Source organism: Ailuropoda melanoleuca, chromosome 10 (assembly GCF_002007445.2).
Source record: "Ailuropoda melanoleuca isolate Jingjing chromosome 10, ASM200744v2, whole genome shotgun sequence".
NCBI classification, from domain to species: Eukaryota; Metazoa; Chordata; class Mammalia; order Carnivora; family Ursidae; genus Ailuropoda; species Ailuropoda melanoleuca.
The window spans coordinates 59037117-59063259 of NC_048227.1; the positions used below are offsets into that span (position 1 = coordinate 59037117).

Sequence of the window (26143 nt, forward strand, 5' to 3'; positions counted from 1 at the left end):
AGGCTTTGGAGACTAGTAAAGATGGTGATAGGTGCAATGAAGAAAAATTAAGAAGGAAAGGTGATACAGAGAGGTGAAGGTTGGTGCTGGGATGTTGCCATGGTAAGTAGGATGGCCAGGAAAGGGAATCAGGAAGCAAACCACATGGCTTACTGGGATCAGAGTGACAGACAGAAGAGCCAATGCAAAGGCCCTGAGGCAGAACTGTGTATAGCATTGTTGCAGGAACAGCAAGGAGTTCAGCGCAGCTAGAGTGATTGAGGGGTAAATGGGCAGAAATTACAGTAGAGAGATTGGAGGGGTGGGGAGCATGTTGTGTAGGGCCTTGTGGACCATTGTAAGGACTCTGACTTTGAGTGAGAAGGAGAGCTGTTGGAGAGTTTTGAGCAGAAGAGTGAAGTTATTTGATTTACATTTGAATATCTATGCTGCTGTATGGGAGTAGATTGAAGATACAGTAGGGCTGAAGTAGTGACCAGTTAGGAGGTTATTATATTAATCAAAGAGACGATGTGTCTGAAAAGACAGCATGATGAGAAATGGTCAGATTCTGGACATATTTTAAAGGTACAGCCAGTATGATTTCCATGCAGATAGGATGTAGAATGTGGAAAAGAGAGAAATCAAGGTTGATTCCAAAGTTTGGGCCTCAGCATCTGGAAGTTTGGAGTTGCTATCATCTGAGATGTGATTGGAATAGGTTTGTTGGGAAGATCAGGATCTCAGTTTAGGACATGGAAACTTTGAGATTCTTATTAGATGTTCAAGTGGCAAAAGGAAATAGAGAGTTGGGTATATATCTTTCATATAGTAGGTATTTAATAAATATTTTTGGGGCAAAAGAAAGGCTCTGTTCATAACACAATGGCTGTGAGATCACAAAAAATTTGCTTTTCAAAGTATATATATATATATCATGCTGTTCAAATGAAGAACAATTTGCTACAATAATAACACTCAGGAGGTGAGGCAGAGAATAAATTTTTAAATTTTCTTTTAAAAATATTCGAAAGATTGTAGCCAATAGACTGAATCATTCACCTGAGAGTTTTTGATGAAATTCTTATCCTGGGCTTTTATGATCTACAATTAATGTAAGGATTATCTAGAAAAAGGTAAGCTGGTCAGAGAAATATTGTCTAATTGCCAAAAGGCCTAGAATTCGTATTAACGACTAATGGCAGAAGCCAGTGGAAAGAAGAGAATGAATTATGGGCCACCAATTCTCCTGTATTTACTATATTCAAATAGTTATCTTGGCATCAGTTAATTTGCAGTCTTGAAAACATATGAATCTTTCCAAAGATCAGATTATTTCTTACCCAGACAGATAATTATTGCCTTCCCCTTCCTGCCACTCCTCCAAGCATAATATTGAAGGCTCAACTCTCTAGACCACAGAAACTTTAGAAGGGGAAGTCTTCCACATAGTTGTGGAACAAATTAAAAAGAAAATAATATAATGACTGTGACAAAAATTCCTGCATGAAGTTATTTGTCCATCTGTTCTTCAAAATGCATCTCCTATGGGCATAAGCATACATTTCAGAGACAGGAACTGAGGGAAGAAAAGAGAAGGAATATGTATGTGTATGTTAAATACTTTGTACTGGAAGTGACACATGTCATTTCTGCTCACAACCCACTGGCCAAACCTCATCACTAGGCTCCAGCCAACTGCAAGGCACTAGGAAGTCTGGGGAAGCTTTGGTGCCAAACCAACTGACATATTTAATGTCTGTCTGTTTCCACTGAAGAGTTCCATGATGGCAGAGATTTGTGCCAGTTTTGTTTACTGCTGTATCCTTAGTGCCTAGACCAGTGCCTAGTAAATGTACTGATCAGAACATCTGTGGAATGAATGAGTGAATGAAGGGATGAATGAATGACAGTCTCACAGCCTGTGGGAGTAAATAAACCAACAGTCTAGCATGGCCATGAGCTGAGTGCTATAATAGTTAGACAAGTCGTGGGGAGAAGCGCTCAGCTCTGCCTGGAGATGTAAGGAAGGCTTCAGAGAGGTGTTATTTGAATGGACTCTTGGATAGGGTATGTACTTACCAAGGAAAGAGGAGGTGAGGGATGGAAGGGCCAGTATGTATGAGGCCCAGGGGCATGAAGAGCTCTGCCCATTCAGAAGAGGCCCAGGCCCAGGTTTATCAGGATGGAAGTATAGAGACAGCGGAAGGAAATGAGGTCCAAGAAGGTAGCAGGGGCCAGATTGTAGCCTTGAAAACTACACCTAGAAATTCGTAGACTAGTCCTAGTGAAGCTAATAACAATTTGGACTAGGTTGGTGGGTGGTGGAGATGCAGAGAAGTGATGGATTTGAGTGATAGGAAGTCAAATCAACAGGAATTAGTGGTGGACTGGACACACAGGGTGAGGCAGTAGATGTCAGGTATGATTCATGCAAGAGGAAGTGGCTTGGTGGTGGTGCTACTTACTAAAATGGGGAAGTTGGAGATGGCCTAGGTTTGTGGGAGAAGACCACACGGTTTGATCATGTTAAATTTGAGGGGCCTGTGAGGTGCCCAGGAACAGATGCCAAATAGGTCCTTGGATATGTGGATCTAGAGCTCTAGGAGGTCTGGATTACAGATATCAATTAGGGAGCGAGTGGTCCCTAATCTCAGCTGTGAAAGTGTACCACCTCCTAAGGAAGGAGTACAGGAGAAAGATGGGGCCCTAAGACTGGAACTTAAGGGTGGCTACTATTTAATGACCTCACAGAGAAAAATACACCTCAGGGATGGCTGGAAAGCTGGTGAGAGCAAGGAGAATGTGGAGTCCCAGAAGGCCGGGGAAGTGAGTGAGTCAAGAAGCAGGGAGTGCAAAACTGTGTCACATGCTCCTGAGACATTACATAAGATGACTAAAGTCTACAGATGGTGGATATGGAGAAAAGATCACTGTTTTTCTTAGTGAAAGTGGTTTGGTTCGATGGAGACAGAAGCCAGATGGGAATGAGTGAAGAGAAGGAGGTGAGGAAACGGGGACAGTAAATGCAGATCATATCTTGGGAGGTTGGATCGTAAAGAGGAGGAGAGACCAAAGGTGGAACCTGGGGAAGGGCAAGAGGGATGTGTGCATGTTTCGTGTCAGTTGGGAAATATCTGGCTGGGAGGAATTGTATATCCAAGAAGGAGAAGGAATACTTCAGAGGTGGGACAGAATGGCCACAGAGAAGGGGAGCAGAGTCGTTCCCTATAGTACAGGAGGAAGCAGGAGGAGAGAGGTGTGGGTGCAGTGGCTTTGTGTGGGCGGGGGTGGAGAAGTGGGGGGGCTTCTGCTGAGACAGGATGAAGGCTAGGCATGGGGGTGGGGGTAAATTCAGAGGCTTGGCAAGAGTGAAGTTTGAAATTATGAGAATTATTATTAGAATAATGATTCTCAGGATGCGATGATTCCTCAGTCACCTAAGAAAAAGTGTGATTGGAATAGTCAGATTACTTGTATTCGTTTCCTAGAGCTGCCATAACAAAACACTACGAAATGAGTGGCTCATAACAACTGGCAGAGAACTTTGTTCTGTCATAGTTCCAGATGTCACAAGCCCAAAATCAAGGTGTCAGCAGGGCGTTGCTCCCTCCAAAGTCCAGGAGAAGTTCCTTCTTTGTCTCTCCTAGCATCTGGCAGCTGTTAGTAATCCTGAGTGTTACTCGGCATTTCTTGGATTGTAAATGCATCACTCCCATCTCAGTCTCTGTCCTCACATGGCCTCCTCCCCTGTATGTCTATCTCCACATTTTCCTCTTTCTATAAGAAAATTGGTCATTGGAGTATGACCTCATTTTAACCTACGCATATCTGCAAAAATTCCATTTCCATATTTGGTCACATTCACAGGTTCAGGTGGACATGAAGTTTAGGGGGATGCTATTCAATTCAGTGTATTACTAAGACATGAGACTATATTAATGCATTTTTAAAGTATTTGTATAATTAAAATAAAAAATCTTTAACAGCTAATGTTTATAGATCTCAAGTGCTTCATCAGCACAGTGTCACATACTCCTTGTAACAACTGTTGTGGTATCTCCACTGTCCCCATGCTATGGATGAGGAAACTGAGGCTATGAGTAGCTGAGGGACTTGCCTGGGGTGAGACCTGAACACAGGCACTCTGACTTCAGGGACCATCTCTATGTAACACTCAGCTCTATTGCCTGCCTTTTTCCAGGTAGCCCTGAATTAATCAGAAAAAACATAGTTAGTTATCTATCTCACTACCCTTCCCTGCCAACATTCTTTGCTAATATCTCCTTCTCTGCCTATAGCGCTTTATACATTCGGCCCATCTACAGCTCCATGCTGGCAGCCCACTGTGTAAGAGCAGAAGCCTGCTGTGTGGTCCATTTGGGCTGGCAAAGTATAGCTTTCCCTTTTCTGGTAATTCTGGGCTTGGCTTTCTTTTCCCCAGATCCACTGTGTCCAATTCATGGAGTTCTCTGAAGTGGAGAACCAGGATGACTACTACAGCATGGACGCTGGCTCCATCCACACGCAGGACCAGCACGGAGTACATATCATGTACGACGAAGCCTTGAGGGATCTGAAGGAGCTCGAGGCAGAACTGCTGCTCGTGGCCAGCCATTACATTGAGAAAGAAAAAGGTCAGAAGTCGATTTTTAAAAATCAACCAGCCAAACAAACAATGAACACTAAGGGCTCCATTTAACATCTTCCACCTCAAAATATAAATGCATATCCAAGAGTATCTGAAAATTCAGTAAGCACATACACCTCCCCAGTATACACCTGCTTTAGAACAGATACGGTTCTGTTTGCAGCTCGAGTCCCTCTCCTTGTTGAAGACTGCAACTATTCTTTCAAAGCTTGATTATAATTCTTACTGTTGTTTAGACTCTACTCGTTCCTCAGTGGCATTTCTGCATTACACACTGGGTGCAAGGGCTTTCATGGTGGGCCCTGAGGAAAGCAAAGTAAGCAAGTGAAGGTAATGATTTTTTTTTCCTAAGTGACAAAAAAAGTGATTGACCTTGAGCAAATAGCAGTTAGAAGCAAACATATCCTGGGTTCCTGACAAAAAAACACCAGGATGCAAGAAGATCTGGGTAGGAAAATGCCAGATAAGCACCAAAGGGAGAAATCATTACTCAGGGTAATCAAATAACCTATAATATGTATTCTCTACTTCCTTTTGACATCACTTAAATGTATCCAATTTTAGAATAGGTGAGGAAAGGATAATCCTTTTGGAATAATGTGACAACACTAGCATTCTATTTGGAAAGAGCTTAGAGTTTCTAGACACATTGCAACACCCAAAAGGAAATTTAGCAAGGGTTTATGCTATTTTGTAATTATGTAGATGGTAATGAAGAATAATTCATTTTCATATTGGTATAAAATGCTGCTCAAAGAATATTTGACAATTACCCTTTCAGAGCTAGAAAGAATTAACTTAACATTGGCTTGAACTCTGCCCTCTTTGCCACAGCCCATTGGGTGTCTGAATCATGGGATACAGTGATGTCATCCAATGTTCTATGGCATTTAATTTCAGCTTTTGGCTTTTATCTTTACTGGCTATTCTACATACTAATGCATCATTTCTATTGATATTCATTTATAATCCCATGCAACTGCTTCAAGCTGCACAGAATTTAATTTGATTGAAACAGTCAGTAGTCATTAGCCGCATGGACATCCTTCAACTGAGCTAGTAAGTATGTAGTCATTCATTGTGAAATGATTTCCCAACTGCTGCTAGAGAAATCCCTGATCAAAGTCTTTCTCTTGTTCAGTACCCATCATATGCGTGATAATTATTGAACTCAAAGTTCAGCAGCTGAAAATCTTACTTTTTTATATTTCATTCTAAAATAGACCACTCAAAAATTAAAAGCAATAATAATGCTGATACTGAAAATTAACATTAATGCAGTGGGAAAATATTTTAGCAGAATAATAACAATGATTACCTTTGTTGATTTAAGTTAGTAATTAACATAATTAAGGAATATCTTAGAAACTTCTCTGAAGAGTTTTTACTTGGCTAGCATCACTTGAAATAGCAGGTTAAACTGGGTTTGTTGTTAAACTACCAGGGACCTGTTTTTAAAGAAGGAGAAATGTATGTTTTGCCTTTAAATTATAGGTCTGAGGACATTTTAGTTAAGATTTCATATTAACTGAATGTTGGTTACATTTCTAAAATTAGTCTTTAAAACTAAAATTAAAGAGTAAAAACAAAAACCTCTATTGACTTAGAAGTCAACAAGTATGTCCCAGCCATTTGCCAATGGCTCTCCAGCTGATTCTTAGGAATCCCTGTGACTGATTCAGTATTTTCATTCCTGAGATGGAGCTGACAGTTCAAGGGCTGCTTTTCTAATAAGAATAGCTTCGTGGAAAGGCCTGTCTCTGGTCATTCTCATCCCCTTCCCTCCCAGGTCACAAAGAGGGCAGCAAGTCAAATCCTGGCCAGGACTGGGGATGGGCCCATGCGAGTGTGGACAGATTTGCTGTGCTGTATGACATGTGGACTTGGGAAGCAGCCCTTCTAGAAAACAAGCGCCAGGTATTTTTCCCTAGAAAACAAAACATCTGTTAAACATTCTTAAAAAACCCAGTATTGAAAAAACTCAGTGGGTCTTTTAGGGGGCCTCCTAATAAAGTAAATAATTATTCTATTTAAATCATCTCAGTTAGTTGTAAGGATGTGAATAATAAATTTTCTTTTCTTTACTGTGATTCCATGTTAATAAAAATAAAATTTTCTTTATCTTACAGGCATAATTTGTTAGAGGGCTATATAATTTAGGCTTTTATATATGTGTTTAGTGAGAATGAGTGATGGTTTCATTCACATTCATTGTCCTGTCACGGACGAGCCTCATTCTGCAAAACACAGAAAACCTGACCTTATTAGAGCCTTTAGAAATACACCACATGTGAGTCAAGCAGAGAAAGACAATTATCATACGATTTCTCTCATCTATGGAACATAAGAACTAGGAAGATCGGTAGGGGAAGAAAGGGATAAAGAAAGGGGGGTTAATCAGAAGGGGGAATGAAGCGTGAGAGACTATGGACTCTGAGAAACAAACTGAGGGCTTCAGAGGGGAGGGGGGTAGGGGAATGGGATAGACGGGTGATGGGTAGTAAGGAGGGCACGTATTGCATGGTGCACTGGGTGTTATACACAAATAATGAATCATCGAACTTTACATCAGAAACCAGGGATGTACTGTATGGTTACTAACATAATATAATAAAAAAAAAACATTAAAAAAAAAGAAATACACCACATGTGAGGCAAGCAGTTGGGCAAGGTATGCTCAGTGCAGTAAAAATATGAGGGTAAGTTTAAAGCAAAGAAATGGAAGGTTGCTAAATTCATCATTGTATCATCAATGGTTCATATCCTAGTAACAAATGAAACATTGCTCTTCATTTGTGTCCTCGGCATTGATTACGAGCCCCTCTGATGATCACCAACTGTTGGGAGTTTATTCATCAAACATTAAGCATTTGCTCTGTACCAGGTACTATTCCGGACATTAGGAACCTATGGATAAATAAGAGAAGATAGCCTGTCTTTAAGGAATTTCTAGTCTATAGAAGTTGATCCAATCTCTTAAGTAAAAATTGCAACCCAGTGATTAACCACTTATAACTGAGGCACATGCAAGATCCCTGGAGACCACAGTGGAGGGAGTGATTTGCCCTGTGGGGGTTTATCAGAGTAAAGGAGTTGCTGGCAAGTCTTCTCAGAGGAACAGATATTTAATCCTGTTCTAAGAGATGAGTAAGATGTTGTCTATCAGAGAAGGAAAAATTCTTAAGCAGAGGAAACAGCATGAGCGATGTCAGGCAGGTGTAAAATGGGGATGGTGAGTTTGGGCCACAAAAAGACTACTATGACTAGGCACTAAAGGCATGATGAGAAACGAGCTGAATATGTGTTTGGGTGCAGCTGTGAAAGGCCTACTAATCCATCCTATATTTACAGTGTATTTTATAAGCAAAGAAGAGCCACTGGTGAGTTTCAGGAAGGGAGAAATATGATCACAGCTCTGTTTCCAACAACTGCTCGCGTAATAGTATGGAGAATGGATTGGATAGAGCTCCTGCAGAAAACAAGTGCCCTTATTGCAACAGTGACCTAGAGAGGTAGGAGGGGACCTACACCAAGGATGGAAGAGTGAGAACAGGAAGGAGGGGCAGACTCGAGAAGTCTTTGCAGAAGTGGACATGGCAGGATTTGAAGACTGGATGCTGGGGTGAGAGAGTAAGGAATCAAAAATGACTTTCTCAGGCTCAGGGAGGAGGCTGTTAACTGACATGGAATGTAGGAGGAGGGGCACTTTAGAGGGGAAGATAATACTGAGTCTGTGGCAACAGGCGTGTGAGGAGAGTTTGCTAAAACAGGTGTGAATGTTTTGTGGGAGCTGGAGGTTTGAAGGTGAGGGGCAGGTATGAGCTGAGGTATGAAAGTGAACATTGAACCACAGTAATGAATCAAATGACCAGGAAAAGCCAGAGATGTCTGAGATGCAGCCCTGGGTAACACTTATATTGTAGGGGAAGGTCATAGAACAAGAATCCGCGAGAAGAATAAGAGGAAGCCAAAGAAACTGGAGAAAAAAGGAAGAAATAGTGTGATGAAAGCTACTAGGGGAAACAAAAAACATTTTAATTAGGTGAGGATAGTTACTAGTGTGGAGTGCAGCAAAACATCAAGAAAGATGACGCCTAAACACCGGGCAGTGGGGTCAGTCACCAGGGTCATTGACAGTTTCATAGGACTCTCAGAAGCGGTATGGGGGTGGAAGCCAGCTTACAGTGCACTGTGATGTGGTCAGAAGACGGGGAAGTGGAAATGTTTTCTTTGAACTGTTTTTCTAGTAGATTAGATGGTTAACCATTTCGTCTACTTTCTGGTCTATTACTCATAGAGATGTAGGTCACCCAATTTTTGAAAACACCTGGCTGAGCTTAAAGGGTGGGAGCCTTGGGCTTTGAATACTGTTCCTCTTTTCAAGGGGAACTGGCCTCACAGAGTTTGCATCTGCAACCTTATCTGCCAATTAGAAACTCACTTTGATCAACTGAGAGATCTAGACTCAGAGTGTAATCATTGAAAAGGCTACGTTAAAGGTAACTAAGACAGAATCCCTAAACTCAACAAGTGTATTGGTCCAGACATGAGTTTTAAGCAGCCCCCCTTTTCTGGACTCTCTCTCCCCACATTCCCTTTCAGTGAGCCTAGGCCTCCTGTGGAGCCTCCCCGCCCCCCCCCCCCCCCCCGGACTCAATGGCAATAGAAGAACAGAAGGGCAGAGAGGACTGAAAAACAAATGGATTTCTCCACAGTTTGGCCCACGCTTCATTCTGTGCTAAGCTACCAGTGCTGTCCACTAGTTTCTTCTATGGTAAATAAAATTATTTTAGCTTAAAAAAAAGTCATTGAAAATGTCTCCCTCCTTTCTCACCCTGACAATAAGTTCTCTATAGAAACTGAGATAGCCGTGCCAAGACTGTAAAATGTGGCCTTCTAAATCAGAAATTCTGTCAAAAGAGACTATTTTTAATGGATAAACCATATTTTTATCTAGAGTACAATTGATTTCTCCCAGTACTGATTCTACTGCCAAGTTTGCTCAGCTGTTTTTGATTGTTAAATATATTAGAATCACTAAAGTTAAGAATTGCTCAAACACAGTGGGTTGCCTTAAATCCTTAAAGTAACCATATTATGTATAAATGTTCATAAAATTAGAGCTGATGTGAATTTAGGTGGATTAAGGAACTCTTAGAGAAGCCAGGCATCAGCTGTATAGGCTGCTAAGTGACATGTGCCCCAAATGCTAATTCTGTCTGTAACCACCAGAGGACACATTTTTGGGGTAGTTTGAATTAGTGTTTAGAGCACTAAAAAAAAAAAAAAAAAAAAAATCTGTGACAAATTGTGTCTAGCCTTGATTTTCTATTGTGCACTTTCATTTGACCTAAAATGCTATTTTTTTTAGGTCTCTTAAGTCCCAGAAATATAAAGAGTTTGAGGTAAAAATAATACAAACACAGTCAGGTCTGAGATTATTCCTTTTGGCTTTTTTTTTTTTTTCCTATTTTCTTCAATATTTGAGACCTCTCGTCAGTGTGTACCACGTATTATTTTGCTGGCCCTTGACACACACAGGTGACATTTGACAGGCTAGGAAGACTTCTTAGACAAATACCAGCCTAGAGTTTAAATGTAAATGGGCCAGTTAGCAAACAGATCATAAATAGAACCTGTGAGGCGGAAAGATCATGGTCTTGCCCCTGTTGGGAAAGAATTAATAATAAAATTATGCAAGGGCCCATCTGAGAGCTTCTCGAGGTTGAGGCCAACGCTTGAGAAAGCCCACTCAATATAAGAAGAGCTACATTTTCCTTTTCAACAGCTAGGGCTGCCAAGTAAAATATGACAATATCTGGGACATACTTATACTAAAAAAGTTGTTTGTTGTTCATCAGAAATTCAAATATAACTCAATGACCTGTAGGTTTATTTGTTAAATCAGGCAATCCAATGAACAACAGAAATGAGCTTGGCATTTTAGTGCCAACCTCTGCAACCTGGTATCAGCAGATTGAAATCACCAGCAAGAGCCCTCCCCCACGAACTTCTGCCAATGAGCTAAACAATAGGACTCTTTGTACAAAAAAAAAAAAAAAAAAAAAAAAAAAACAGGTCAAGGCGTACAAATACTACAAACTGGCTCCTGGGATTGCCTTGGCCCAGTCAGAAAGGTTCAAGTTAGTCCAGAATGATTTAGGGAAGTAATTGTTTCTTTCCTAATCTCCCCCCCCAGGCTATTGAGTGACACCCTTCTTACCCATCACTCCTTCACTTCTGCTTTGTCTTCTACTATTTAATAATTGAATGCTGTTCTAGAGTAGAGCTCCGAGGAGGGAACAGGTACTTTAGATCACCCTGCTTGCTTCATTTTCCCTGGGACTCACTTAAAGGCCTGGCATTCTCCGCCTTCCTTCATTTCTCACTCTGTTATATGTGAGTTTCTAACCTACGTTGTGCATTGTGTGTTCTGAGCTTTTAGCCTCCTTTGGTGGTTTCCTTTTTGTGCTAAGGTTGACCTAAGTTCCCTTAGGCCAATGTTTCCCATCCTGCAAAACCAGATGCTACATAAAGTGCCCTGGGCTCTCCCTCCTTGTGCTTTAGCACTGAAGGCCAGATACTGGACATCTATTAATAAGGCAGTATTTGATTCCTAGTCTGCTATTGATTCTTGAGTGTTTACCTCTTTTGGGAGCCTTGGAAGCATGACTGGCAGGATGGAGACACTTCAGGCTTTTCCTCCCCTTTGCTTTCTGCATGTTGCCCCCTGTATTCAAGTAGTGTTTGCACCTTCTCAGTTTTTCTGGTCTTAGCTCTGGACTCCACACAAAGAGAGGGGCTCTTTATCTCCTTTTAGGAAATTTCTTAGTTTGTTAAGAAGAGGGCTGACTTCCTGGCCTCAAGCCCCCGGGAAGACCAACTCCCAAGGAAACAAGATACACTTTTTCTCTGATGCACGTCAAAGTGTGCTAGGCTGTCAGGCTGGTAGAAATTGCAACCTCAACAATTCACTCCTTGCTGCCAGTTAAATGCACACACTGGGCAAGTCTATGTGACTTTGGTGATATGGCTACAATGGGAGCTGACTCCTTCCAGAAGAGTGAAACCTCCATATGAGGAGTGAAAGAAGACTGGGGAGGGTCATCTTGAGCTAAAACTCGGAGGATGTGTTGGATTAGATTGGCAAAGGAAAGGAATTGTTCTGTTGTGAAATGAATAGAATAAAGCCTCAGAAGATTCCAGTCGAAGCTGATTTATCCATCAGGCAATGTGGACTCAGTGTTTAGGATCTAAGAACTTTGCAGGTACCACTGAAAATGTTTGTGATTTGAGGAAAAACACATGCATTACTCTGAAATATGAAAAGAAAATATAAAATTGTTATCAATAGATGCTTAATTACATGTCAATAAAATGTAAACACGATGTAACTGAGCACTTGTAAACATCTCCTTGCATATGAAAATTTATGATCAGAAATCATAGCCAGTCACTAATTCAATGTGTCACTTGTAGCCAAATAACTTGAAAAGCAAAAGTATGAATATCATTTAATGTTTTTACAGGAAAGAATTTGATTGGGATATGAGTATGTCTTAATATATTTGATATACTGTGGGACATGCCTGAACAGTAATTATACTTTCAGAACTGCTTATCTTGCCCTTAGGTCCCTGTTTGGGATTCCAGCCCAGTGATCTCTGAAGACCATTTTTCTGATTAGCACCATGACTAATTACACACAAATAGAATTTATACACAGAGCATAAATTCTTAAGGTCACAGACTAATATAAAAGCAAAATAAAGAGCATCTCTCTCTCTGAATTCCCACACTGAGAACACTCTTCAATGGTTACTGGGTTAGTGTCTGGGAGCTTTCTTTGGTTTTTAGAAAAGGCTTGTGACCTCTACTAGAAAAGAAGCTCCCCTGACACCTTTGAGAGTTCTGTATATGAAGCCCTTCCCCATAGAGTCCTGTCTGGTATAAATGCCTTTGTGTTTAGGGGACTTTCACCTCAGCCTTCCATTCTACCACCCCCTATCATTTCTAGGTGAAATTTGGGCCAACTATTAAAGAAAAGGGGTCAGAAATGGAGCTGAGGATAGGAAGAGGGGAGGTGGGGGCACCTGCGTGGCTCAGTTGGTTAACGTCTGCCTTTGGCTCAGGTTATGATCCCAGGGTCCTGGGATCGAGAGCTGCATCAGGCTCCCCGCTCAGTGGGGAGTCTGCTTCTTCCTTTCCTCCTGCCTCTTCCCTGCCCCTGGCTTGTCCTCACTCTCTCTCTCAAATAAATAAAAATATTTTTTAAAAAAAGAGGCGAGGAAGCCACCTGCCTACATTTGGTGATGGAGTAAAATGGGAGTGGGAGAATGAGTCTGTAGAGAACAGTGTTGCAGAGATATATATTTGATGAAGTGACATTGCATGTCCTGTCTCATTGGAGCTTATAACTATCAGCTGTTATGTTATTCATTATATCACCCCCATTTTATCTGTAGAGAGCAGAGGAAGAAGGGACACAGGCAAAACTAGTGTCCCTTCCTTTGCCCTCCCTACCTCTGTGGGTTAACTAGTGGCCCTTGGGTTGCACTAGGGCTGCCTCTGCCCTTGCCAGGCTGGTCCCTGGAGGGTCTGAGCCATCTCTCTCCTGCTGATGCCTGGGGCTTTCCAAACATGGGGGATGGGGTCTAACCTCTCTTTGCTGCAGCCTAGGGCTGCCTCTGCTGTTCCCTGACCATAAACCTTATTTGCAGCTTCTTGACAGTTACTTTGAAGCCTACCAGCATGTGTTGGACCCTGAGGAGAGGTTTGCCTTAGCACAAGTGATCACCGACATCATGCACAGGCACCCAAGGTTTGATCTGAGCCACCCCTATTTCATTAAGGCCTACCGAGATGAATGCACCTGCCTGAGGCTTCACTTGCAGCTAGTGAAGGGCATCCTCAATCAGCACGTAAGTACGTTTGGATTTTAAAATATCACATGTGAGAAGACGATGGAAAACCCAGGCCAGAACCGAAAAGTGCTTTCCTTTCATTGCGTGTTCAGAATCCGGGTTTTCTAGGGCGGCACGTACAGCATGTTTATTTGTAAGCTCATTTGCATTGTTGAATTCCAAGCATAACTATGGTCTTAAAAGGAAGTTTCCAACCCTAATTACATTTAATGGTCCACAAAAAATAGGAAACTTATTTTCAGAGTTTATTGGTATTGAAAGGAGGATGAGACAACCCCTTTACAAGCCATTAACGTATAAGGTTATGTTTATTATTATTTTTTAAAATGTTGTGGCTATTTTTAGGACACAAAAGGAAAAATTACAGTGTATGTCCTCTGGGGGAAAAGACCGTGGCAGGAAGTAAGCAGGAGATAAACTTGGGCAGTGCCTTTACCTTAGACCTGGTTAGAATTTTTTCCTTGTAGTCAATTATTTGACAAAAAGAGGTTTTCCTGTGCCCCTTAAGATTGTCTGAATTTGGTTGCCTTTGCTTTTATCGGCTGACCTGTGGCTCAGACTGAGAGACCAGCGTGTCTTCATGTAAGCGGATCCTCAAAACCGTGTCTGGGTGAAAATTAGTCAAATAATGAAGGGACACAAAGGACTGGTGTTCTTCTCATACCAGGGCTCATAATTCACATCCATGGGAAAGTTTAACTTTTCTAATTTTAACTTTTATGCTACATTTCTAGATAGAGCGTCAGCGGGAGTATGTCCAGAGGCTTTGGCAAGAAGGCCGTCCAGATGATAGCAGTAACTTTGGACTTCCCCTTAACATCATTTGCAAGCAGCTTATTTCCATCAACAATAGCTGGTATGGTGGCATTGTCTTTAGACAGTTTACATTTAATCTTTTAGATAAGTTAAGGGTATGATATTAAGTTTAAATACTCTTCTATAAAGTACCTCTCAAGTATTTGGGAAGATGAGTGAAGTAGATATAAAAGTCCCAGAAGAGGGATTTTCTTTCATACTCAATATTCATCTGCTTTGTAAGTAATAAAGAATAGGAAGCTAGAATTTAAAGTTATACCACCAGGGGTAGAATCTTTATTCCCTTGAGAAGTTCTATAAAAAAAAAGCAGTTACTCTTAAAATGCCATCAGACAGTTTAATCAGAGGTGCCACATAAGCCAATGTATATGAAACTTGGATGTGCTTAAAAGTTTCCCAAGAAGGAATCTATTTATTCTAGTAAGTGTCACCAAAAAGGTTTCTGCAGACTCACCTTGTGACCACTACCCCTTTAAGGAGCAGATTAAATTTCCTGAAATCACTCAGAGAAGGTACATGCTTAAAGTCACCCCCTTGACATGTTGCTTGAACCCCCATTCCTTCCCAGCCTTTGAGAGTGGTGAGGGAATCGGTAAGTGGGTGACAAGCCCCAGGTTGGTCTGTGTGGCCCTTGATCACAACCACTCTACTGCCTTCAAATAGGTGGAGAAATTGTCTTGCTCCTTTCAACATGTAACAAGAATCTGTTGAGCACCTACAGCTCCCAGGCACTGTGCTAGGAGGTGAGGACACAGTTGTGAACCACAGAGGCAGGGCCCTGCACTCCTGTCAAGTGCACACTTTCAGTAGAACTTTGCCACCCCGGGCTATGGAACCCTCTTGGGGACAAGCAGGATGCCGTGGGATTTTGTTCTAACCTTATCCCTTGAGAAAGAGCCCTGGGGGTACCAGGCACAAGACTGCATGTTCTCTACAGACCATTCTCAGGAATGATTTCTTCACTGTAATAAGCTTGAGACATCAGCTGCGTGTGTGTGCAGCTGGCTATGGCAAGTCTCTACTGTTCAGGAGAGGTTTTTCAGCAGAACACGCTAGGACTATATGGATACCAGGACCTGTCAGAATAGTCTCAAAAGCAAATGTTATTTGCTTGATGAGATTCCTTTCCAATGTTAGCATTGTATTTTTTAAGATCTAGAACAAAGAGGAATCCGATTTGTATAGATTTAAGAAGGATTTATGCTCTTCAGTTCGATGTAGGGAGAGAAAGGCCCTTGACTTACACTGATCCTCTATTTTAAGGGAATACTGACAGACAAGCATTTTATTATTTCTGGTCTCATCCATTTATAAAATAGAACATTCTCATGGCAAACATGAATGATTCTGGCAGTTGTGTACAGAGTTTAAAATTTGTCTTTGTTTATTACCATTCTTGGGGAAAAGGATAAAGACTTGGGGGGGGGGGGAAATAGAAACCAATCATAGAAATTACTTGTTTAATATTTTTATTTTTAAGTTATATTGTCACTTTTAAGTTATTTTGTTTTCAAATATTTGACTAAATGCCGATTATTAGAATGTTTACAGGTTTGCCATATACAGTTTAAGAATCAGATTGGACTTTCAGGAATAAACTCTTATGGCTTCCAATTTTAAAGGGGTTCACGTTAAAGCAAAGAACATGTTTGTAGTAATCTGGTGGAGTCTGGATGGCCTCTTTGGCCCCTTTGAACTCCCAATTTTTTGTAATGCCCTGGATTATAACAGCTATTTTATTGGTCTTAAAAAATGAAAAATTCAAATATCTTTGGAAACAGATTAAGTTCTTCATTGTGTAAAATTGTCATTGATTGACCCTCTTTTTAAGCCCAGCTTTGAAAAACGTTTATCTACTGGAGTTCCACCCTTCCCTGGGCCTGGCATCTCTCATCCCCCGATCCCTTGAGTACCTCCTCCGGGAGGCCCGCCACACCTGCAGACCCACAGCTGCCAGCAGCCTCACTTGCTGGAGAGACGTGTGCTGCAGCTGGCCCTGGATATGTGGCTCACGCCAGCCAGGCCCGAGTCCTGGTACAGCACTCAGCTCCAGAGAGACGTAGGTTCTCTGAAGAGGGTTGGCGGGGAGGGTTCCTTGGCAAAGAGAATGTTTCCACCCAGATGTTACTACTTAGCTTTGTTTTTCTGTTTGGCTCTGTTCCTCCCCTGTCTGGCCAGAGACAGATCATAGTCCTAGGCCTTGCCAACATTTTTTATGTAATTCTTTTTTCATTTTTGGTCAAAGTTTCTAATTTATCAGGATACTGCTACAATTAGAAGGGAGATGTACATAGGTATGTGGGAAATGTTTTCTGGCTTTATATATATATATATATATATATATATATATATATATATTTATTTATTTATTTATTTTTAACAATATACATTTTTAATTAAAAGTTATATATATTATTTCCACTGAGACTCTTCCTGAAATTCCCTCTTTTTCTCCTGAGCTGAGATCTGGTAGAGGAGAGAGAGTGCTAAGTGAGGAGTCAGGGACCTGGACTCGAGTTCAGCCCTGCCATTAATTTCCTGTGTGACTCTGAACAAGTCTCTTAGCCGCTCTGAGCTTCCCTTTCCTATTTCCTAACATTATGTTTGTGTATTTGAGGGGAGGGGGATGGAAGTGAGCTTAATAAGGTCTCTAAAGTCCCTTTCAACTCTAACATTCTATGGTTTAAACTGTGGCCTAATGATTTACATGGTATTTGTAGTTAGATTTTAATTATTTTCTTTTTCTTTTAAGGTTATCACAGTTGAGCCTGGGGTTCCAAATTGACCTTACTCTCTGTGGGTACATGCTGTTTGATGAACTTTCAAGGGCCCCAGCTGCCAAAAATATACCTTCCATGTGTCTGCCTTGGTCTCCTATTCCCTCCTGTGCAAACTAAAATTTTGCTTTATTTTAATTAATTTTAAATTGATCAAAATAATCACAATTTTAGCAGAAAAAGAAAGCAAAAAAATTACCCTAAATATAATCACTCAAATGCATCACAATAATTTTTTTTTCTGAATTCAAATCTTCTTCATATGCGTGTTACGTAGCTATAATCATATCCTTCATATCCTATCCCCTGTTTTCCTCAGTTAACATTGTATTTTATATTTTTCCATATTGCTAACTAGTCTTTATACTCACCTTTATGAGTATAATTCCCTTAAGGGATGAATCATAACTTATCCAACTATTTCCCTATTGTTGGACATCAAATAGTTTCTAATTTTTCATTATTAAAAATGTTATAAGGTACATCTCCATGCTCACAGATTTTTCCATATTTTAAGTCAATTCCTTTTGATAGATTCTTAGAAGTAGAATTACTGAAACAAAATTTAAGTATTTGGATGCAAGTTGGCATATTGTAATGCCACCAATAATTTATAAGAGTGCCAATTATGCTACATTGTACAGTATTAGGTGTAAGCATATAATGTCTATACATATTTATATAAATATAAATACTTCTATCTCTCGCTATATATAACAGGTGGTATTGCACTGTTAATTTTCATTTCCTTGGTACTTATTGAGACTAAATATCCTTCCAAATGTCTTGTTACAAGCTGTATTTTTTGTGACTCTTCTGTTCTTTCCCTTTTATTTATCTCTTAGAATCCTAATGTCATTCCTATCCACTTACCATGAGCTTTCTTAAATGAAAATTTTAACCCTTTTGTCCATCATATTTTCTGCAAATATTTCCCCCAATTTGCCTTCTTATTTTTTAACTCTGTTTTCATATGGTAAAATCTGTTGATCTTTTCCTTTGTGATTTCTTCTATCTTCCTAAATCCAGAAAGCAAATCTTTTCCCACATGTTTTAGGTCTTACTTTTTTCTAATTTCTTAAGGTTTTGATTTCATTTTTTTGTTAAAGATTTTATTTATTTATTTGATAGAGACAGCCAGCGAGAGAGGGAACACAAGCAGGGGGAGTGGGAGAGGAAGAAGCAGGCTCATAGCAGAGGAGCCTGATGTGGGGCTCGATCCCATAACGCCAGGATCACGCCCTGAGCCGAAGGCAGACGCTTAACCGCCTGTGCCACCCAGGCGCCCCATGGTTTTGATTTCATTTTAAAAATATTTAACTCCTGTAGTATTCTACCTGGAGACAGAGAAGGGGGGCGGAGAGGAGGGTATGAAGTATGGCTCAAAATGGAATTTTTTCCAAAATTACTGTCATGTATCTTACCAGCACTTATTGCAGATTCTTTTCACATTGTATTATGGTACCAGATCTTTTAAATGTATGTTAAATTCTCTTATAAATCATAGTGAATATTTGAGATACCTGTCTAGTTTCCCATTGATGCCATACCAGTTTTAATTATTATTATTATTATTATTTTTGAAATGTGTTCAAATTTGTATCCAGAAATGATAAATCCTCAGATTAACCTTTTGTATTAGGCCAAAAAATGGGGCAGGTATTGCCCTCAGAAGACATGCAGAAATTAGTTTACATTTCTATATCACTTTGGAAGACGTCAAGAATCGAGAAATTGCATCTTTGAGTAGAATAGGCCTGTGGCAGGTAAGTGGGCAGATAAGGCAGCTTGCCCCCTTAGGGAGCCAAGCCAGGAAAGGCAGAGGCAGGGGCACCAAACTGGGTCCTTGCTGGGAGTAAGTGAGAGGGTAGCAGAGATGTCAGAGCGGAGGAGACCGTGGCAGGAGAGAGTTAAAGAAAAATGAGGTTATTTCAAAAATTGCCCGGGCTGGCTCTTCCATGAGGAACACTGTAAAGGCAGTTTAACATACTGTAAAACTACTGAACTTGGAATTAGGAAGCATAAGTCTACTCTTGGTACTGCTGTGTGACCTTGGAAAGTTTCAGTGTTGCTTCAGATTTTTCACTGATGAAATGGAAATCATGGCTTCCGTGATTCCTTCTTCATGGGGGATCTTGTGAAGAGAGAAATGAGGTAATGTATGTGAAAACACTTTGACACTGCAGTTAGAAGAGTTTGTAGGATATTATTATTATTATCGCCCTCTAAAATACTTGGAAAATATCAGGGACTTCTTCTATTCTTTATTTTGACTTACAATATTTATAATAATGATAACAGCAAATACTGTGTACCAGGCACTTTTGTATATATTACCTCACTTAACTCTCTGAACAATCCTATTAGGTAATCATCATTATCTACTTGTTCCTCTTAGCTGTTACTATTCTTGTCCCCCGTTTACAGATGAGGAAACTGAGAGATAGCAAAATTTCACAGCTTATAAGTGGCAGAGCTAGGACTTGAGCCCAGAAAATCTGGATCCAGAGACTGTGCCACCGAGAGTGTTTTTCTTAATATGTGAACTTTCTTTTTTTAGATTTTAAAAAGTGCTTTGTTTTCTTTTAGCTGTTTTCAGCTAAAGTAACGGGAGATCCCTTTCTCATGGAGGAGATAGGTCTGCTTGCACTCAAATCTGCAACAGACGAAGGACAGAACCAAAGCCAAGATTCTCCTGTGCTGCTCCTGGAGACGTTTTCCAAACTTCTGGAACTTGTGACCCTCCGCCACCGGCTGATAGAAATGAGTCTGGAAAGTGTACACTTAGCTCGGTCAGTAGGGGGACTGAGGGTCCAGACCAGAGAGAACAGACCGCAGGTTTCCCTGTCTACAAGTCTTGTTCCCTTATGTCCCAGGGCAGCCAGAGTGAGCTTTCTAAATGGCTGAAATGACCACCTCACTCACTTGTTCCTTCTCCACCCAGGCCTCCCTACATGCCTCTCTGACCACTCAGCTAGGCTAGGCCCTCCTCCTGGCACCCTGGCTTCCTCTCCATTCAGCACATTGCCTTTCAATTAGATGCTTAATACTGGTTTATCAGTTTTCCTGCTGGGGTAAGCTTCCTGCTTGCAAAAACACTGCCCATGTTTTTTCCCATGTTGTCCCATCACCCGGTATAAGGGCTGACCTACACAGTCACTTCAAATATTTACTGGATTTGCTCTTAACTATGATGAAGTTGAATAGTAGAACAGAAGCAGTAGAGGGACTAGAGAGAGGAGAGGGAGGAGTCAGTGACAGTATCCAGGCCTGACAGAGGTATGGAAGGTTCAACAAGTAGGGAGAGAGACAGAGACAGATTAATGAGTTAGGTTTTAGGTATGAGTGTGAGGTGATGGGAAGACATCCAAGTGGACATGTCCTATAAGCAGGAAAGATATGAAGTTAAAGGGTCTATTGCAAACATGTATGAGTTCTGTGATGTTCTCGTCCTTAGGAGAGGCCCTATAGACCTAAAGGGTCCAATCATCTACCACCAGCCATTACCTAGGGCCTTGTATGGCCAGGGTCTGTACTGGGGACTTTATGTGTATTCATTCATTTAATTTCCAGAATATCCTTGAGAGGATCCTTATTAGTATTTTGCCAGCAAGGAAGTAGAGGCTTAGAAAGTTAAGTAATTTGCCTAAGATCACGTAACTAGAAAGTAGTAGAAGCAGAATTCAAACTATGAGTTAAGTTATTTATTAACTTTTATGATACTGCCTCCCCATAATTTTTGATCCTTGTTCTCAGGGAGGTCACAATTCAAAAGTTAGTTCTATGACAATTTAACATGACATTTTAGTCATACAACCAAAATACAATGGGAACTCAGAAAATGGAGTGTTTCATTCTTTGTAAGTGGATCAAGGAAATCTTCATAAAAGAGGCACTGTTGAGGGATGAACGGTGTCCCCTGGCAGGTTCATATGTTCAATTCCTAATCCCCAGTGCCTCAGAATGTGAGCTCATTTGAAGGTAGGGTCTTTACAGAGGTAATCAAGTTAACATGAAATTATTAGGGTGGGCCTTCATCCGATATGACTGGTATTCTTATAAGAGGAGAAAACTTAGACAGAAGGAAGATGATGTGAAGACACAAGCAGGAGATGGACATCTATAAGCCAAGGAGAGAGGCCTGGATCCTTTCTTCATGGCCCTCAGAAGGAACCAACCCTACCAACACCTTGATCCCAGACTTCTAGCCTCCAGAACTGTGAGACAAATTTCTGTTTATGGTACTTTGTTACAGGATCCTAGCAAACTAAGAGAGGAAATACTAGGATTTGAAAATAAAGAGGAAGAGAAGCCAATGAAGACTGAGAGATAATGGCCATGAGGCAGGAGCATGGAGATCCTGGATCTAAGAGAACAAAGATGTTCCTCAAAGAGAGGACAGAGACAAGCGGGAAAGAGTTCTAAGAGAAAATAGTGAGCCTTGTACTGAAAGCAATATTGGTGACCCCATGAGCACTCTGAGGACACAAGCCAGCTTGCAGGAAATGAGAGTTGAGGAAGTGCCCAAGCACATCTCCTCCTACTTTAACTACTATATTTAACCGTCATAGTGTAGAGTGAATGCAAGACCTTTGTGACTCATTCACTTTATACTGGACTTGGCTTACTCTTGTTTTGACTTTTGCTTTTGTGCTTATTCAGATTTTTTGGGTTTTCTTGCCACTTTTCTTTTAGTGGAAAATAATAGCAAATGCTCTTGGTTCTTTATCCATCCCCCCCTTTTAGTCTCTATAAGGAAATGGCATGGGAGATGGGTTTTGAAGAGTTCCATTTGTATCTGAGGCCTGTTCACTTTGAATTTGCATCACTCAAAGACAAAGTGGACCATCCGCCTCCTGTCTTTGTCACCTCTCTGCTGGAAGACAGTGATCGAGTGGACAGGTGAGCCTTGAAAAGGTCAAAGTGAAAATAATGTAGTGGTAGAAGAACAGCCAGTGAAAAATAATTTCTATCACCACTGGACACACAAATACAATTTTATTTCTAAATTCCCTCTCTTATTTTCTATCTGTCATGATGCCATTTCTTTATCTTCTTTTTCTTTTTCTTTTTCTCTTTCTTTTTCTTTTTTTTTTACTAAGGGGGGGACGCTCTCAATGAAGGGGAATAATTGAATTTAAAAACACTGAGTAATGGAGGAATTGGATCAGAGAGCTCACATGAGACAGAATCACAGGCTCAGCCGCTGCCCAGGTTGACCGTGTTGCTTCTGGGTAGAAAGGGGTGTGAGAGTTTGTTTCATGGGGCAAGAACCATGGATCAGAAGTCCAGATCCCTTCTTCCACTTTCCCTGGGACCAGGAAGAAGTCAGTCAAATTTTGCGAGCAGCTGTTTCCTTGAAACTCTAATACAATGTACAAATCTAACATGTATGGGCAATATCTGTCAGACTCTTGTTGGCCAGCAGCAGAATTGGACTCTAAGCAGTGAAACTTCTTCATGCCGCATAGGTTCAGCCCATTGATGGAAAGAAAAAAGTCTTACTAGTAACAAATCATGAGTCTACTTAGTCGGGGAAAGGAATCTTTTTCCTCCGTGCTGAATCAGACTTTGATGTGTGCTGAGGAGAAACTTCTGTCTCCCTCTTCTTTCTTTCTCTTCTAGTCTGCCCTTCCCCTGAGGGTCCTAGCTCTGTCCCTGGAGATTCCTGGTACTGGCCCCACCCCAAGGAAAGCAAAGATGACTCCAAGGAGAAAAGTCACCTTTGTTTTGCTAGCGTGGATCAGTGCTCAAAATGTAACTTTGATGTGTTAACATGTTAAAGAACTCCTCTCTTCTCCAAAGAGAGCATGGGCTGAAATGGAGAGGGTTAGGATGATAGAATATGGTATCCCAGAATTTCTCAACCTTGGCTTATTGAAATTTGGGGCTGGATAACTCTGTCTTCTAGGGGGCTGTCCTGGGCAGCAGAGGGTGTTTCTCAGCATCCCTGACCACTACCTACCAGATGCCAGTATTACTCCTTCTTCTCCCTGATTGTAACAATCACAGATGTCTCCAGACATTGCCAAATGTCCCCCCAGAGGCAAAATATTTCCTGCCGTATCCTATCACACTAGCTAAACCAAAAGGAGAATTTTTCATAAGGACATAGTGATATCTCACAGAAACTGAAGGCAAGAAGTGTGACTGGGCCTCAGGCGAGGCTAGCTAGGTCTCCAACCTGGAGCCAAGCTAGCTAGGTCTCCAACCTGGAGCCAAGCTAGCTAGGTCTCCAACCTGGAGCCAAGCTCTCTGGCTTTTCAAGGGCTTCCTGCTGGAGCTGGTATTCTACACTGATGTAAAGTAGGGCATATTTTTGTTCAGCTGGAATCAACCAATTAGCACAAAGTACCCAAATGATCTTTAACATGGTCAAGCTATGATTGGTTCTCCGAACAATGACCCAACAATCCTGCAAGATCTGGGGAGACTTCTGAATTATCAGGGGAAGGTTTATGCATCCAAGGATCTTGTCTCTTGAGTTTGCATTTATTTTATGTATGTTAATTCTTCAAAGTTGCCACTTTGGAGTGCTGTTATACCAACAACATATATCAAACATAAGCATAGTGGCATACATTTTAAAAAGCACGTTCATGCATATTATCCAACTTAATATTTGCCTTAACCCTATGAGATAGGGGTATCTCCCATTTACAGATAAAGAAACCAGGATTCATAGATAATACGTGACAAAGTCTCTTAGGTATGGACAAAGGACTATATCCCAAGGCATAAACATGGTTGCAGAGAACATTTAGATAATTACTGGGGCAAAGGAAGAGAGGAAGAACTGGACAGCTTTCAGGGAGTGGACAAAGGGTTTGAGTCAGTGAAGAGCCTGAGGACATGAGGTCAAAGGTACAAAGAAAAACAAAATAAAACGGTGGAATGGGGATCAAGAGAAAATAATTTGGAGTCAGTGGTTACCAGAAGGAAACTGCAGGGAGATCAAGTACAATAAAGATTGAAAAGACCCCAGAGCCCTTCAATCTTTGGACAGGAATATCAAGTCTTGTGTAACATCTGCGCTTGCTATTATTGCTGACGTCTTAGAGCTGATCATGTGCAATCGGTCCCATCAGAATGGGCATCTCTTGACTAATGACATGGTACAACAGAACAACATCATGTTTCTTCTTGCAGATATTCTCCTACTACTCTTGTCTTAGCCATCTCTGAGGTGGATGATAACCAGGTTGGCAAGTTTAGCTTTTATACAAAGGAAGCCATCCTTAAGGTAAATTATTTTTTTAAAAGAAAACCAAAGTAAAATTAAGCAATTTGCTCATGTATTTTCTTTACAATTCATCATATTTAATTCATATGTTTGGCTCCCATGTAGAAAAAAAGCTTCCAACTTCATAAATAATGGTGATAGCCTTGTCTTATTTGATGTGCCTATTGGTCTGGTTTGAACCATGGAGCCTGCTACACCCCTTGCAATAACTTCTGTTAGGTTTTGAAAGGAAGCACATGTAGTGAACCATCTTTGTACCAAGTTTTTAAAATATGCACTTGTTATTGGAGCTTTTATCTGATCTTCTTAAACTTGGTGCTGTTATTTTCCCCTTGCACTCAGATGGAGTTCTTTGCCTCTGTATGTGTAGGTTTGTATTTGTGTGTGTATTTTTTATTTTTTAAATTAATTTTAATTTTTAATTTTTTTAAAGATTTTATTTATTTGAGAGCGAGTCAGAAAAAGCAGGGAGGGGGGAGGGAGAGGGACCAGCAGACTCCCTGCTGAGTGTGGAGCCCACTTTGGGACTTGATCCCAGGACCCTGAAATCATGACCTGAGATGAAGTCCGATGCTTAACTGACTGAGTCACCAAGGCACCCCTGTGTGTGTATTTTTTAAACATTAATCTAATCTTGGCAGTTTTAAAAGGCTGCCACTGAGTAGTTGCTAGTAGTTGCTAGTTCATCAGAGCTTACTCATCCTTTTCTGACCAGAAACCTGATGGTGTCCAGCTGCAGAGCAAATCAGGTCTGGAGGGTGCCTTCCTGGGGTGAAATGGTGCTTAGAGAGAGACCAGAATCAGTCCCGTGGCTGAGGAGCAAGGATCTCAGTTCATCCTGCAGTTTGATTCATATGTTTACATGTTAAATAAGTGGTGATCTCAAATCCTCAACTTCATCTCTTTCTTTATGGCAGAAATTCCTAATACCTTCTCACATTTTATTCCTTTAGCTCTTATTCCATTCAGGAGTGGAAAATATGCAAGTGACCCTTGCATGCCAAGCAGCTCAGAAAAATGCCTTGATGGTGGCAGTCCAACAGGCATCCTTCTATCACACGCCCTGGTGGGGCTGTCCTGCCAATGTGAAGGTCAGCCTGTAAGATAGAGAAACCTGAGGCATGCTACCACTATGACAGATGATGCCCCTTCTTCCCTTTAGCCTGCTCCCTCTCTCCTCCCTTCTTTCCTTCCTCCCCTTCTCCCCTTCCCTCCTTCTCTTTCTTCCTTCTTTCCCTTCTTGTCTATTATTTATCTTCTTTCCTTCCCTTCTTTCCTTCTTTACTAATGTGAAGTCAACACATGACCAAATCCTTACTGGGTCTCCTAATTTTTAGTGATTTACTAACAATTTTTTCCCTGTCTGTAACTCTATAATATTGGCTAGCTAGAATCATCCAGCAGAAAATAGCCTGTTCCTCTACCCCTCCCCCTTGTAGGTAAATGATTTTATTGTTTTCTGTTTTATTCTTCCTGCATTTCTCTTTGCAAAAGTAAATGGAAGCATTTATCCCTTCTTTTTTCTACAAAAGGTAACACACGATGTATAACCCCTTTCCCCCCAGATTTCTTTGGTTGTTATTGAGATATAATTCACATAATATAAAATTTACCCCGTTAAAGTATATAATTCACAAGATCTTGTAACCATCACCACTATCTAATTCCAGATCATTTTCATCACTTTCAAAGGAAACCCTGTGCCCTTTAGCAGTCACTTCCCATTCCACCCTCTTCCCTCAGTCCCTAGCAA

General features: G+C 40.9%; 1 protein-coding gene across 1 annotated transcript in view; it reads left to right on the forward strand.

The window, feature by feature from the left end:
* Positions 1-25508, forward strand: part of LOC117804216 — a 39912-nt gene extending 14404 nt beyond the window's left edge. Inside the window, 10 exon segments of the mRNA XM_034670769.1 lie at positions 4424-4616; positions 6420-6547; positions 13351-13551; positions 14289-14410; positions 16202-16335; positions 16338-16429; positions 19737-19939; positions 21894-22049; positions 24297-24390; positions 25344-25508. Of these exon segments, the coding sequence (XP_034526660.1) occupies positions 4424-4616; positions 6420-6547; positions 13351-13551; positions 14289-14410; positions 16202-16335; positions 16338-16429; positions 19737-19939; positions 21894-22049; positions 24297-24390; positions 25344-25508 (1488 nt within the window).
* The last annotated feature ends 635 nt before the right edge of the window (positions 25509-26143 follow it).